The following is a 15157-nucleotide window of genomic DNA, read 5'->3' as shown; positions in this document are numbered from 1 at the left end:
AGCTCATCTCAGAACAGACTTGTTAGATGTTTGCAAATTGTTGCCTTGGCTGCCTCACTCAGTTGCCCAGGAGTGAGGGCAAAGTTGGCCCCAGTCCTGGATCATTATCTCTTTTCTCAACTATTGGTATTCTTTGTCACTTTTTTTTTTGCTTTGTCAGCATTACCCCCCATCTACTGAGCTAGTTATGGAAGGAGTAACAGGTTTTCAAGGATGGGACATGTAACAGTTCCTCCAAAGCCTCCTGTATATAACCAGCCTGGGCCTTATTCTTAGGGAGCTCCCTTTTGGGTCAAGAGAGGAAACCTGGCTCATCTCCACAGGACAGACTCAGGCCCGCAGACTGTGGGATTGGAAGGAGATATCACCAGATCACTATGGCCTGGAGTAGCCAGGGGAGGCTCCCCAGAGGAAGGCAGATTTCAGCAGTCATAAAAGACACAGGAGAAAGGAGATTGCTATATAGGCTAAATCTTTGAATATTAGCCTGAGTGGAAGCTTAGATGAATATGGCATGGAGAGAGGCTCAGGGAAGATGGGGGTACCCTGAGCTGAGTCTTTACCTGGAGGAATAGGAGGTGGTGAATGCCCTGGAAATGATGGTGGTATTGGGGCTAGGACTTCGTGAACTTGAGTCTGTTGGTGCTGGTTACCACTGTAACCTCCTGGTCAGGAATATGATATCCTGGTGTTCTTTAGGAAGATATAGTTCATTTTGCTTCATCGGACAGGTTGAAAGCAGAAAATATGGAGGCATAGGGATCAGTTAAACAACAGTAAACATTTATTAAATATGTTCTATATGCCAGGGTGCTTTCCATTCTTCATCAGCCCATTGAATCTCAAAGCAACACTGAACTGGGTACTGTAATTGTATCCAAAATTTTTTAGGTGAGAAAATCAGTGCTAGTGAGGTTCAAGGTGACACACTCAAGGTCCAGCTGGTAAGTTGAAGGGGTCATGTTATGTGATTCTAGACCCCAGGATATTATGCCATTTTAGACAGAGGGGAAGGGAGGGAGAAAGAGAGGGAGAGAAACATCAATGTGTGGCTGCCTCTCATGCACCCTACACTGGGGACCTGACCTGGTGCGCAACCCAGGTACGTGCCCTGACCAGGAATCAAAGTGGTGACCCTTTGATTCTTAGGCTCAATCCACTGAGCCACACTAGCCAGGGCAGGCAGGAGGCTATTTTGATAGGGAAAGTGGGTAGGGGCTCTAAAGAAAAAATAAAAAGAGTAGGCCCTGGAGATAGCAGAAGGAGCTCAGATCAGATTATAGTGTCAAGGTTGGCTCATAGGGAGCCACAGCAGGTTTTTGAAAATAGGAGTGAGGGAACCAGGAAAATTTACTCTGGAAGCAGAGTGAGTGTGTTTGACCTTACCTATATAAGGATCAAGGTTGGGGGTCATGAAAAGAAAAGGCAGAAGAGATTGGAGCTGAGGGAGCAGGCTATAGGCACTTCTCTTAGATTTATGGAGTTCACCACTTTGGCTCCCTTGACATTCTTTCTTGTCTCCTCCTCAGCCATCGTCAGCCAGTGGCAGCAGGAGTCCAAAGAGAAGGTGGTGTCTCTCCTGCTCTCCCACCTGCCCCTGCTTCAGCCACGCAACACAGAGGCCAAGTCGGAGTATATGAGGCTGCTGCAGAAAGTGCTGGCCTACTCAATCGAGAGCAATGCCTTCATCGAGGAGAGCCGCCAGTTGCTCTCTTATGCCCTTATCCACCCAGCCACCACACTGGAAGACCGCAACTCCCTGGCCCTTTGGCTGAGCCACCTGGAAGAGCGGCTGGCTACTGGCTTCCGCACCCGGCCTGAGCCCACTTACCACTCGCGCCAGGGCTCAGATGAGTGGGGTGGGCCTGCAGAGCTAGGCCCTGGGGAGGCAGGGCCAGGCTGGCAAGACAAGCCGCCCCGAGAAAATGGACACGTGCCCTTTCATCCACCCAGCTCGGTGCCGCCAGTCATCAACAGTATTGGGAGCAATGCAAATGCAGGTGATGGTGTAGTGGGTCTCAGGAGGCCATGCATACTTAAAAAGGGACAGGCTAGGCTCTGTCTTTTCTTGCTTTGTAACCCTGGGCAAGTCACATAACCTCTCTGGGTCTCACCTTATGAGGCAATGTAGAGGTAGTGAACTGGCATTCCCAGAGCCATATCTGACCTATAGACATGTTTTATTGAGTCCAGACTCAACAACACTTTGGTTTTGATTACTTTTTAAAATAAATTTGGTAATAGAAGGAATCAGGAATTTTCCCCTAAAGATCCACATTTTAGCTTCTCTTAAAAAGTCAAAAGCTATGGCAGCTCAAGGCCTGTATTTCTGGTAGCAACAGTAAGGTGCAATTTAATAGTCATCACCCCTCTACATCCTACACATGTGCCCCAGTGAAGATCAGCCTCTACCACCCCTGCTCCACCTTTGGTCATATCTGATACCTGCCTGGCCTCTAAAGGCATTAAGTTAATGACATATTCTGAGGGCCCTTCGAGCTCAGACATTCTGATTTTTCTATCTGGACTCGGCTTCAAGTGTTTCTGAGAAATCTGTTTCCCAGTCTGTTCAAATAAGCTGTAACTCAGGCTGCTGTGTATTAGTAATGGTAAGTAACACTGTTGAACATTGACTGTGCTTGACACAGTTTTATAAGCACCTTTCACACATTATCTCATTTAATCCTCATCAAAAAAAACAAATCATTAGGCCCATTCTACAGATAAGGACACTTGAAACTCAAGAGGTGAAGTCACATTTTCAAGCTCACACACAGAACAAGAGGTGGAACTGGCCAAGGTTCAGACTCTGGCGGTCTGCCAGCAGAGCCTGCCTCAGGCCACTGCACTGGCCTCCAGCTAAGTGGTTTTGAAAAGGCTCTCTTATTAAGCTCTCTTGAGGCTGGGGTGAGCAGGAGTTTGGTATTCCAATGAGTTTTTGAAATGTTAGTTGAAATGAACAGGATAGGAGAGAGTGGTATTTCCAAGGATTGATAAAGTAACATGACCTGACTCAAGGCAAGAGATTTCTAGGATTTATCCACAGTGTGGCTGGTCCCCTTTGGTGAGCACTGGTTAAAACAGTTTAGGAAAGAGTGACAGTGAAATGTCATCCATGCCAGTGGGTGGGATGAACCCTGGGTCTCTGGTGCCCAGTTGTACGGCATTTAGTACACTTCAGTTATCCCTGAGCCCCTTTCTTCTCCAGTTAAATGTATGTGTCCTGGTAGCCTGCCTCCCTCCCAGGTGCTGGCGAGAATCAGGAAAGATAGAGGGATAAAGGGCATTTCTGGGAACTCGAACAACTGAAGGTGTTTTTCAGTCTCAGAGCATGACAATTTCTGGATCCAGGTTGGGAGGATATACTAATAATGATAATTGTAATTAAAATATATTAAGCATTTAGTCTTTGTCAGGGGCCATTCTTAGAACATTATACATAAGCATTCATTGGCTGTCACAGGAAAGGCACTTGTCCAAGGTGCTGTAGCCAGAATTTAAATCCAAACAGTCTAGCTCCACAATTTATATTCTTAACTATGGTGTTATGCTGCCTCCACCTAAAAGTGACCCTCGTGGAGATACTCAGACCTCATCAAGAGGAGGGTACCCATACTTTTTTTCATCACGATGGGGTCCAGCTACTGCAGGACCAAACTGAAACAATGTTGGAGGGGGTTTGAACCAGAAGAGAGAAAGGAATTGGGCATTCCGAATAGAAGGCACAGTTTGGATTGAAGGCATGGGGGTGGCAAATTGGAGGAGACAGTATGCAGACAGGTTTGGCAGGGCTGGGGAGGTGTAAGGATTTAAATGGGTAAAAACTAGCATACATTCATGTTTATTGTGTGCCTGCCCCTATGCCAAGGACTTCAAATAGAAATGAAGGTGGGGAGCAAATGAAATGACTTGCTTGGGATTGTACAGTTAATATGTGGTACAGCCCGGATTTAAACTCAAGTCTGTCTTGACTCCCAGATAATCAGCATGTTAGGGCCACATTGTGGGGGGCCTTGAAGGATAGAATGAAGTTTTTCAATTTCTAGTAGTTGCAGGAAACAGGAAACCATTAAAATATTTTAGAGTGGGGAACAAGGATTGGCCTCTAAGGGCAGGCAGGGTAGGTTTGGGGTGCTGCCAAGGACAGACTGGAGTTTCTTGGAGAGAGTGAGGCCCTGGATCTCTGGCTGGCGCTCCTGTTTTTATAGTTCTCATGCTGTGGTTAGCCTCCACCCCAGTGTGGGGCTAAGCAGGACTCTTCAGAAACTGCACAATCATTTCAGTCAGGATAATTTCCTTCCCTTTCTGCCTTGCCTGCTTCCTACTTGGCGGAGAAGGGGAGGAAGAAGAGGCCAGAGGTACCAAAACAGGTATAAAAAGACCTGTATTGAGGGTTCTCCAGCCCTTCTGGGCCCAAAGTGTACCACCTTTTTCTAGGAGTTCAAAGGCTTAGAAGGAACTCTGAGTGGAGGATCCCAGAGGTCATAGACAGGGTTGGGGGCTGGCCTTAGGGAGTGGGTTAGTGCACTGCCCTCTCTCTCAGATGACTTCCTGGCTAGAAGCATAGATAATGTCACCGATGAGAGAATGTGCTTTGGGGTCTGTACCAGGCTGGACCTCCTTCCTGGGTTGGTGTCAGTGGAGTGCTGGCAGGAATCAGCCTTTCCATGAGAATTAAGACTAGGGTTCTTCTGCTTTGCCTCCCAACTCTGTGGTAACTGGGGCAAAAGGGCTTCAGTTCCCTGGGCCTTGATGTTCTTCCCTGCCTAAGATAAGACATTCAGCTTCGTTCCTTTCCTTTTTCTTGGATTTGAGCTACTCCAGAGTCATTGTGTTGAGCCCAGAGGCCCTGTTACCACCCTTAGGATCATTGGTGCCCTACTTTGAGGGCTCCTCCTGATCCTGGGGATGCAGAAATGATTGGGCAGGGTTGCTATCCTATACAAGCACAAAGTCCAGTGTGAGACAGGCAGGCTAGTGAAGAGGGCAGTAGGTGCTGGGCTTGAGGTGGCAGCAGCTCTAGGGCTCAGGGAGTGCAGAGGACGGAGCGAAGGCTGAAGTGGCAGGCAAATAAGGGTGGAAGAGTGGTGAGCTGGGCAGAGGGAATAGCATACATAAAGGTCTGGGAGCTGTGGGAACCTGCCCTGTCTTGAGAATGGTAAAAAGTCAAGTTGAATTATTCTTCCTACCTCAGGAATGATATGGAGGGTGTGCAGCATCCTGTGGAAGTAGGCCTGGATTCACCCTGATTTGGGCTTAGTTCAAGAAAAAATCTGGGGAGGTGATGAAACCCAAGGACAGGGATGTAGAGGGTGCATTTGATGTATTTCAATAGTTTACAATTACTGAGGATACAAAGATACCTAGCACAGGGCAGGTAATAGCACCCTGCTATTACACATCTATTGCATCCAGAGGCATATAGTAAATAAGTAAGTAAACGGATAACTAGATAAGATCATTCCAGGTTGTGATAGGTGTTGTAAGGAAGACAAGACAGAGTAATATGAGAGTAATCAGGATTGGCGGGGACAGCTACTTCATATTGAGGGTTCATGGAAGGCTTTGGAAGAGGTGACACTTGCTGAGATTAGACCTGAGGGAACCAACTGCTAAAATCAAGAGGACAAGAAGAGCTAGAGCAAAAGTCCTGAGGCTGGAACAAGCTTGGGTGTTCCGGGAACGGATTGGGGTGGGGGCAAAGGCTAGAAAGGCTTGACCAAAGGGTGAGTGGAAAATGAGAGGTCAGAGATGAATAGGGCCCAGGTCCTGCAGGCCTTTGTAGTGATGTGTGTGAAAGTTTGAATTTTATTCCCAGCATGAAGAGAAACCACAGGTGGTATTTAAGCAGGAACTAACTTTGTCAGATTTGTATTTTTGGAAGGATTAATGTGGCTGCTGTGAGGTGAATGGACTGTAGGAGGCAAGAAACCAATGAGGATGCTGTGACAGTAATTGTAGTTAGGGATGCTATTGACTCAGACCAGGTTGCAAGCAGAGGAAGTAGAGAGGTTCAAAGAAGTAGCTCACAGCATGCTGATGGCTTGGGTATGAAGGATGAGGGAATAGGCAGCATCTGGTAGGCGATTCCCCTCAAACACCAGGGTCCCTTCCCTTTAATTGGATTCTGGGGCCGAGCTGCTATCCATGACACTGACCAGGACAGCATGGTCTCCTGTGATCAGATCCCCAAACCTGATATTTTCCTTCTCTCCCCCTCTGGCCAGGTCTCCCCTGCCAAATTCACCCCAGCCCGCTGAAGCGCTCTATGTCTCTCATTCCCACAAGTCCCCAGGCCCCTGGTGAGTGGCCAAGTCCAGAAGAGCTGGGGGCCCGGGCTGCTTTCACCACGCCCGACCACGCACCCCTCTCACCCCAGAGCAGCGTGGCCTCCTCTGGTAGTGAGCAGACGGAGGAGCAGGGCTCCAGCCGGAACACTTTCCAAGAGGATGGCAGTGGCATGAAAGGTACAATGGTTGGGAGGGCAGCACTAGGACCCTTCTGTAGAGCTCAGAGGACAGAAAGGAGCTTGTAGCTGCTACCCTACCTATTCCATCCCTCCAACCCTCAACTCCCTTCCAGAGAAGGGGAGAAGCCTGAGGGGAGTAGAAGTCCCTGCCCTTGGGGTTCATACTGATCTGAGAGACCCCCACAGACCCTGGTATGATGGGGGAGAGTTCCCTGCTTTCAGACACACCAATCCAATAAGAAAGCCAGGAAGCAGGTAACTGATGGAACAGACTCCTGACCTTATGCCCTCCCTCCTTTTCCACAGATGTGCCCTCATGGCTCAAGAGCCTCCGCTTGCACAAGTACGCAGCCCTTTTCTCACAGATGAGCTACGAGGAGATGATGACACTGACTGAGCAGCACCTGGAGTCTCAGGTAAAGCTCAGGAAATCATTAGGGCAGAGTTGGGGGTAGTACCATTTTGATGTACCCTTGTGGCCTGAGTCTCCTCCATATCTCTAGGCCTTGTTGGGGCACCCGTAAATACTTCAGCCTCCCATTTCCAGCTCCCTGTCCCCTTCTGCCCTACCACAGAATGTCACCAAAGGTGCCCGCCACAAGATAGCTCTGAGCATCCAGAAGCTGCGTGAGAGGCAGAGCGTCCTCAAGTCCCTGGAGAAGGTGAGGACTTGGTATCCCCGTCTCCAAGGTCAGCTGGGTGCCCAGCAGTACCAGTAGACTGAAGGTTCTGGGTCATCTTTGCTACCCATGTGGCCTCCCCTCAGGACCTCCCCAGCCCTCACGTCTGACCTTCAGTGACCCCAGCCTTAGGGAGCCAGACTCTGGGCACCAAGTACAAGTTGGATCAGAGGCCTCGCTTGCCTGTGGCTAAGAGGCTCCCCTCCCTATCTGTCCTGGTATGTGTCCCCAGAATCAATCTCTCTGCTGACTCAAGCTCTCCTCTCCCCTTTCATTTTCATTTCTAACTAGTTTTTCTGTTGGACCAGAGTGTCTTCCTGGTTGTGTGATGTCTCCATTTGGTTTGTTTCTCATCTATTCACTTTCCTTACATACCTGCCTCGATTTGTGTTCCTTTACACCTTACTCTGCTTCTTGCCTTCTGTTTTTCCCCCACTTCATGTCATAGTCCAAATCTCTGCATCCAAATCTGGTCACCTTCTTTGGAGCTCCGTGGGACTCCACCTTGAAGGGGGAAGAGGGAACGTGTGTGTACAAATGTATGCCTATGGGCTTGTGGTGCCTTTACCTGCCTTCTCTATGTGCTGGAACCCAGAGTCCCACCAAGCACTCTGCAAGCCCTGTCTGACCCCATTTGTGTAATCATTCTACAAAAACGTGGGGTCACCGTGTGACCCCAACCATGTCCTCCTCATGCAGGACGTGCTGGAAGGAGGCAATCTGAGAAATGCTCTGCAGGAGCTGCAGCAGATCATCATCACCCCCATCAAGGCCTACAGTGTCCTCCAGGCCACTGTGACGACTACCACCACCACCACCACCACCACCACAACCCCTACTCCCAAGGATGGGGGTCGAGGGGAGCCACTGCTGCCTGGTGCTGAGCCTCCCCTGGCTCATCCTAGCACGGACAAGGGCACTGAGGCCAAGGACCCTCCAGCTACAGAGAGCTACCCCCCTCCACCAGCTCCGGTTCCCGCTGATGGCAGTGAGCCAGCCCCAGCTCCCGTCGCTGACGGAGACATCCCCAGCCAGTTTACACGGGTGATGGGCAAAGGTGACACCACCAGGGCCCAGCATGGAGTTCTGGGGCAGAGATCTAAGTGAATCTAGGTCTTAAGGATCAAATTCAAGTTAAACAGTGGAAGCAGAGCTTTTTAAATCAGCCTGGGGATTAGAGTACCACAGAGAGTGACTTGAGACTGATGTGGCAAGGCTCCTGCCCTCAGGTGTGTCCAGGCTGGTGATGGAAGACAAACCCTTACTCTCAAAGCAGCTCCAGCCTGAGAAAAAGACAGGATAGTGTGTCAGTGGAAACTGCATACAGTACAGAGTGAACAGATAAAGAGAATTCGTTGATTCTCTCTGAGGTGACTGAAGGCCACAGGATGGGATTTGGTAAAGCTCTTAAAGTGCTTTTTTAAGGCAGCATGATAGAGCAGACTTTACACCTGGGTCTAGATCCTTTTGTCTGTATGGCCTACATAAGTGATTCAGCCTCTCTGAGCTTCAGGTGCCTCGTGCTGAAAATGCCCATTGATGAGATTCTTGTAAGAGTTAGAAGGAGGAAAGGTACCATTGACTTTCTATCTGCCTTATGCCAGTCTCTATGCTGAGCACTTTGTATATCTTCATGATAAGCCAGGTATCATGCTTGACACATAGCTAGTACTAAACCAGCCTGAGTTCCTGTCCCTCCTTCTGTAGCAGAGGGCATATTGGAGGCTAACCTCCTGCCCTTTCCTGTGTCTCCCAGTGTGCACCCAGCTTCTGGTGTCCCGACCAGACGAGGAGAACATCACCAGTTACCTCCAGCTCATCGAAAAGTGCCTAACTCATGAGGTGAGACCTTCCCTAGAGCTCCCTAGAAGGGAAAGGTGACCCCATCCCTCTCAGAACCAACATTCTTTTTCAATTTTTTAAAGGATTTTATTTATTTCTTTTTTAGAGAGGGGAAGGGAGGGAAAAAGAGGGAGAGAACCATCAATGTGTGGTTGCCTTTCACGCACCCCCCTACTGAGGACCTGGCCCTCAACCCAGGCATGTACCCTCGACTGGGAATCGAACCAGCGACCCTTTGATTCGCAGGCTGGCTCTCAATCCACTGAGCCACACCAGCCAGGGCAGAACCAGCATTCTGGCCTGGCTGGTTCCTGCCCACCTCTCCAGCCCTCATCTCACCATCTGTTGGCCCCTTGGCTCCTAGTTCAAACGTTTGTACCTCAAGGACATCTTCACCAGCCCCTCCTATTAGATCAGGTTTCTTGTGCCTCTGTGCTTCTCCCTCCCAGTGCTCATCACAATTGTGTTATCTTCTCCCCAACTAAACATGTGCACGCGTCACCTCCAATTCCCCTCATTGCCTAGCACAGAGCAGGCAGTCGATAAATATTTGAGCAAATGAACAGAAGGCAGATTTGAAAGAAGCACCCCCTCCCTGCTTCACTTCCGTAATTCTAGGCTTTCACGGAGACGCAGAAGAAACGGCTGCTGTCCTGGAAACAGCAAGTGCTGAAGCTCCTCCGGACCTTCCCGCGCAAAGCTGCACTAGAGATGCAGAACTACCGGCAGCAGAAAGGGTAGGCAGGCAGCCCAGGCAGGCAGGCAGGCAGGCAGGCAGGCAGGCCGGCCTTCCTTCCCTAAGCCCTTCTGGTTGACAGGTGGTACTTAGAGGAGTGATTGATTCTGGGCTGGGAATCCATGGGACTCATTCAATCACTGGGTGACTTACACTTGTCGCCCAGTGAAGACTTTTCCAGAAAAAATCAGGATGGTCTTACCATTAGAATAGGGTAATAAGCTGGCAAACCAGCTCATGTCCTGATAGCAGGCCCCTTGCCTGTCCCTTGTTCTCTTTATCTATATGCAGAGGGCACAGAATCCCTTCTCACCATAAACAAATAACAGAAATATCACAGCTGAGTGTTGAAGTTAGGAGAACTGCTTTGCTTGGGTGTGAGGAACATTTCCCATCTCTATCCTGGGGGTACCCTTGGGCAGGAGGTGACAGAATGTGTGATGTAGGAACTTGGACAGGGACTCTTGGCTCAGGGCAGGTCTATGTTTGTCCTACCCATTGGGATTGTGGGGAGAGATGAGGAATGGTGGACAGATGAGCTCCATCTACCTAAACTGACACTCCGTGTTCTGCTCTTTCACAGCTGGGCATTTGGCTCCAACTCACTCCCCATAGCTGGCTCTGTGGGGATGGGGGTGGCCCGGCGGACCCAGCGGCAGTTCCCAATGCCTCCCCGGGCCCTCCCGCCCAGCAGAATGGGCCTTCTGAGCCCCTCGGGTATTGGAGGCATCTCCCCCAGGCACGCCCTTACCAGCCCCAGCCTTGGGGGACAGGGCCGACAGGTGAGTGGCCGAAAATAGACGGCCTGGTGCTTCTGGGGTTAGAGTGATGGTACCTGGGGGGTGTGTATCCGTATCTTTGCATCTGGGCCTGGCTTAGAGGGGAGGGGACTCCTTTGCCTGCTCCGTCACTCCTGGGCCTGGACCTCTTGCCACTCACCCACTTTTTCTCTCCCCATGCCCTTTGCAGAACCTATGGTTTGCCAACCCTGGAGGCAGCAACAGCATGCCTAGCCAGAGCCGCAGCTCTGTGCAGCGTACTCACTCGCTCCCAGTCCACTCATCGCCCCAGGCCATTCTCATGTTTCCTCCAGGTAAAGTGCCCCAGCACTGGGGACTCTGCCTCCACAACACACTTAGCTGGCCTTTATCTTCTCTTCTGTGTCTCATATGCTCAAGCACCTCTCCCCATCCTTTGCACCGCTCTGCATCCATCTCCCCTCATCATGGGTTTTCTTGTACTGTTCCCCACCCCCATCTCAGTGTTCTCTTTCAGGTCCTGCCTTCCTTTCTCTATCTTCTCTCACCCCTCACTTCCGTATCCACATGTCCACATCTCTCCCTCCCTGTCTTAATTTTGGTATCCATGTTGGTGGTCTCTGTCACCATCTTTGTAGAAGATCATTAAATACTCAGTTTGGAAGGGGTTGAGGGGAGTAAGAGAGTCAAAGCAGTGAGGTTTCTATGGAGGGAAGTCCTGTCTATCAGTCGACCAGCATTTCTTTTAGAAGCCAGGTGACCAGGCCGCAACCATTAGCTCTTGGATCAGATTTTACATGAAAGGCTGTTTGAGGTGGAAGGGCTGTTTTCCGTGTTCACAGACAAGCCCAGAGATGGATCAGAATGAGGGGGAAGTGGACAGAAGGGAGAGTAGAAAAGCATTAGCCCTTCCTGCTCAATGAGTGATGATGACGCCTCCACCCTGTGCCAGGTCCATTGCTGGGCAACGAGGCTGCAGAGGCAGGTAAGGCTAGTCTGGAATGACTGCCTCTGGAGAGATCTTAGACATGCAGGTGATCTAAACTCTTTATGTCATAAACTGCCAATCAGTAGGGATTCTTAATTTATGAGATAATGTGGGGTGCCATCTGTTGAAGACAGGAGACCCTGTTCATTGTGTTCGTCCTGGCACAAAGCTTGGCATCTGTAAATGATGTTAAAATACCAGATGGATGAACTACAGAACAAAAAATAAGAACAGTTGTTTTTACTGGTATGCTGTTTGCCAGACATCTTTACTGCACTGTCAGATCAAACCCTCCTGATGCACATGAGGGCACTGATGTCATTCCTATCTGATCAGTCACCAATCTAAGACACAAAGAGGTGATTTACCCAAGGTCAAAAGGGAAGGCACTTAGGTGGTCTGACACAGCCCGAGCTTAGGGTTCAGAGGGGATGTAATGAAAGGTGAAGGTGGAATTGAGAGCAGGGTCTTCCTAACCAGGTAAAAAGCTCAGGCTTCCTCCCAGCAGCAATGAGGAGCCCAGGAAAGGGACTGTCTCCCAAACTCCAAAACAGGAAGCCCTCCGGAGAGGTAGTTTGAGGACAAGCCCTGTGGCTGCTGTCCTGGTTTGCCCCATCTGTGTGACCTGCCTGGATCAAATCCTGCCCAGAGGAGCAAATCCAAGAGGGAAGAGTTCTAATTAAACTTCTGCAGAGCAAGTCATCAGTCAGGGAACACAGGGCTGCCCAGCACCCACAGTAGATGCCCAGACTATGCCCAAGAGAGTGTGCAGTATGTGTCCAAAATAGTCACAACCTGTGTGGTCTTCAGGAAGCTCCCTCAGCTTCACGTCATTTCCTCTGTCTACCAAGTCCAGCTTTCTCTGTTGGACAAGCCTCTGCCCTTGCGACCTCTGCCTGCTTTGTGATACACCCAGGCCTGTCTCTGTCCATCTCCACACCTTCTATCCTAGTGTGTGCCTGTCTCATGTGCTCTGTTTCTCTGTCTCTCCCTCTCCCTCCCTTTCCCTCTTGTATCTCCTATCCTTTCCCCAGTGCTAGCCCATCCTCTCCTTTGTCTTCCTGGCTCTACTCTCCACCCCAGTCCAGTCCTTAACACGTCCACTCTGCTTTGTCCCACAGACTGTCCGGTCCCTGGGCCTGATCTGGAGATCAATCCCACTCTGGAGTCTCTGTGTCTGAGCATGACAGAACACGCCTTGGGTGGTGAGCATTTCCTCTTTCCCTGACCCAGCTCCCACCTGCCCAGCAGCGTCTCCACCTCTGAACTGAGAAACTTAGAGTCATCCTGAGGGGTCCCTAGGGGAGGCTGGACTTCAGGGAGGGACTGACTTGGGATGACAGGTTACCTGAGCACCTTTCCTCAAGCCTCCACCATCTCCTGATCTTCCTCCCTTCCTCCCTTTCTTACCACAGATGGGACAGACAAAACCTCCACCATCTGACAGGACCCACAGCCCAGCGCACTCATAGGCACCCTGGGCGGCGGGCGGGAGCCAACCCCCAACAGGCTTCTCTTCGACAGCGAGAGAGGGTGGGCTGGCTCAGCTATACATTCTAATATTTTTCTACTCTTATCCTTTTAATTTTTGTTTAACATTGGCACATGCCTTGCTCACTCCCAGGCCCATCAAGGGATCTCTGCTGAGGCCAGGGTGGGAGTGGGGGTAGGGGGCAGCCAGAATAGAGAAGGCAGGAACTGGCCAGCCTGCCTGCCCTCTCCTTCCCTCCTTATCTCCCACCTGGCCCCATCCCACCTCTGCCTCCTCCAGACCACTCACAACCTGCCCCTCCTGAGGGAGCAGTCTCCCTCAAGGACTCACTAACCCACTGTCTTGTGGGGCCTGCTCAGAACCATCTGACATTTGGGGAGAGACAAGTGGGGTAGATAACCTGCTCTCCTGAATGTTATTTTGAGAGGCGCTAATTAAGGAGAAGGCTGGCGAGGAGAGGAACCACTCTCCTTGCCACCTTCTCCTTCCCCCTTCCCATCATTCTCCCAGGACAGGAGCCACCGTCTTCTCATTCACCTCCTTTTGCCCTGTTTATCAGAGGTTCTCTACAATTAATTTCTTAGACCTATTTAAGATACATATTTATATAGTTCTTAACGGTTTTTTTCTGATCATTCCCTCACATTTAGTATCCCCAGGCCTCTCTCTGAGCCAAGAAAGTGGCAGGGGGAACCTGAATTTTATGAGGGGAGGGGGCAGAGCCCCCTTCTCCAGACTCCCTAGCTCTTCCCCACTCCCCCCACAACCCCAGCCCTGGCTCCCCAGATGCAGAGGTGTAAGTGGGGGGCTAGGACAGCCAAGTGAGGTCAGGAAGTCTGTTGCCTTAACATCCCCTTCCCCCACCAACATACACTTTTCTCTACTCCCAGGTCTGGTTGCTGAAAGATTTGGGGATAAGGAATAAGGGAAGGGGATTGTTTGGTTTTTGGTTTCTTTCCCCACCCCCTTTCCTTTCAACCTCTCCCCACTCCCTGTTATGTCCTCATTAAGTGGAACACTATCATATCCCAGAGATTCATCCAGCCCTGAGTCATACAGATCCTCTGGTCCCTGTTCCTACTATGGGGTTGTACTGGGGCCCAGGTGGAGGGAAGATTTGGGGATTCAGGTTGTGGGAGCCAGGGTCCCCTATTCCAAACCCTTCTACCCCCTCAACAACCCCACACTGGGACATTATCAAGCTTTTCACACCGAAAAGGGAAAAAATGTTATTTTTAGATACATTTTATGAATAACTTTTGTTATGAATATGGCTGGTAACCATTGTGTATGTTATTAAAGATACAAAATGTTGGGAAAAAACAAAAAACCAAAAAAAAAAAAATTAAAACCACTGCCCTCCCTGTACTCACCCTATCCCCCTAATGTTTTTGCCCCTCCCCTCCTGGTCTGGACCTCCCTCAGCTCTCAGCCCAGGGAAGGGGAGAAAGCCAGGGGGTGGTATAGCCCTGGGGAACCTGCTCCAGGTCCCCACCTCCTCTCCCAGTGCCGGGCTGGGTGGGGTGTCAGGTTTATTTATGTACCTCTTGCACACTCATCAACCTATGCAAGTCCCCCACCCCGGCCCCTCCTTGTTTCTGTGCCTTTGCTCATTCCCCTCAAACTCCCAGGGCTTCTCCAGTTCCCCTCCCACTAGCCCAGGGAAGTGGGATGGACAGGGGCCACCTCGTTTGGAATCAGCAGGGTGTCCCTTTTAAAGAACCCTCACCTCCTTCCAGCCAGTCCTGTCTGGTTCACTCTCCATCAGGGCGAGCTGGCTCAGCCTGGCACTAGGAGGTGGTGAGGGATATCCACACATACACACATACAATGGGAGGCAAGAGCCCCCTCCCCCTACCTGACCAGAGTGTGCAGGACGCAGGCGGCCCCACTCTGATGGGCAGGACCCTAAACCTCTCCAGTTCCAGCCCCTCCCTAACGCCTCTACCATGATTTCACCCTCCCTTTTATCCCCAGCCCCACTGGCAGAATCAGCTTTGAGTAACTGTACAGTTTTTCTCGCTGTTGGAGATTTATTTGTTCGAGTTTCACTTGTTTAATGGTCTGGGCTTATTTTGGGAAAAAAAAAAAAAAAGCAACAACAAAAAAGTATTCTGACCTTTGTTATGCTATATTTCATTGAAAACCTAATATGGTCCTGCCTCTGTGGCCTTTGCTTCTATGCCTCAAGC

General features: G+C 50.3%; 1 protein-coding gene across 3 annotated transcripts in view; it reads left to right on the top strand.

Annotated features, from left to right (window-relative positions):
- The window catches only part of SAMD4B (sterile alpha motif domain containing 4B), a 42572-nt gene that overhangs the window by 23784 nt on the left and 3631 nt on the right, over positions 1 to 15157 (top strand). For 2 of the 3 annotated variants that reach the window (XM_045846625.1, XM_045846624.1), the window contains 10 exons: positions 1530 to 2000; positions 6228 to 6467; positions 6776 to 6885; positions 7045 to 7131; positions 7849 to 8206; positions 8906 to 8991; positions 9610 to 9728; positions 10311 to 10509; positions 10697 to 10820; positions 12595 to 12678. In XM_045846625.1, the coding sequence (XP_045702581.1) occupies positions 1637 to 2000; positions 6228 to 6467; positions 6776 to 6885; positions 7045 to 7131; positions 7849 to 8206; positions 8906 to 8991; positions 9610 to 9728; positions 10311 to 10509; positions 10697 to 10820; positions 12595 to 12678 (1771 nt within the window). In that variant the 5' untranslated portion in view covers positions 1530 to 1636. Of the gene's footprint in view, positions 1 to 1529; positions 2001 to 6227; positions 6468 to 6775; positions 6886 to 7044; positions 7132 to 7848; positions 8207 to 8905; positions 8992 to 9609; positions 9729 to 10310; positions 10510 to 10696; positions 10821 to 12594; positions 12679 to 12888; positions 15078 to 15157 lie in introns of those variants that run through there. The other variant, XM_045846626.1, reaches the window with a different exon arrangement.

The sequence above is a fragment of the Phyllostomus hastatus genome, unplaced genomic scaffold (assembly GCF_019186645.2).
Source record: "Phyllostomus hastatus isolate PE091 unplaced genomic scaffold, TTU_PhHast_1.1 phas_contig_5, whole genome shotgun sequence".
Taxonomy (NCBI): Eukaryota; Metazoa; Chordata; class Mammalia; order Chiroptera; family Phyllostomidae; genus Phyllostomus; species Phyllostomus hastatus.
This window is presented reverse-complemented; position numbering and strand designations above follow the sequence as displayed.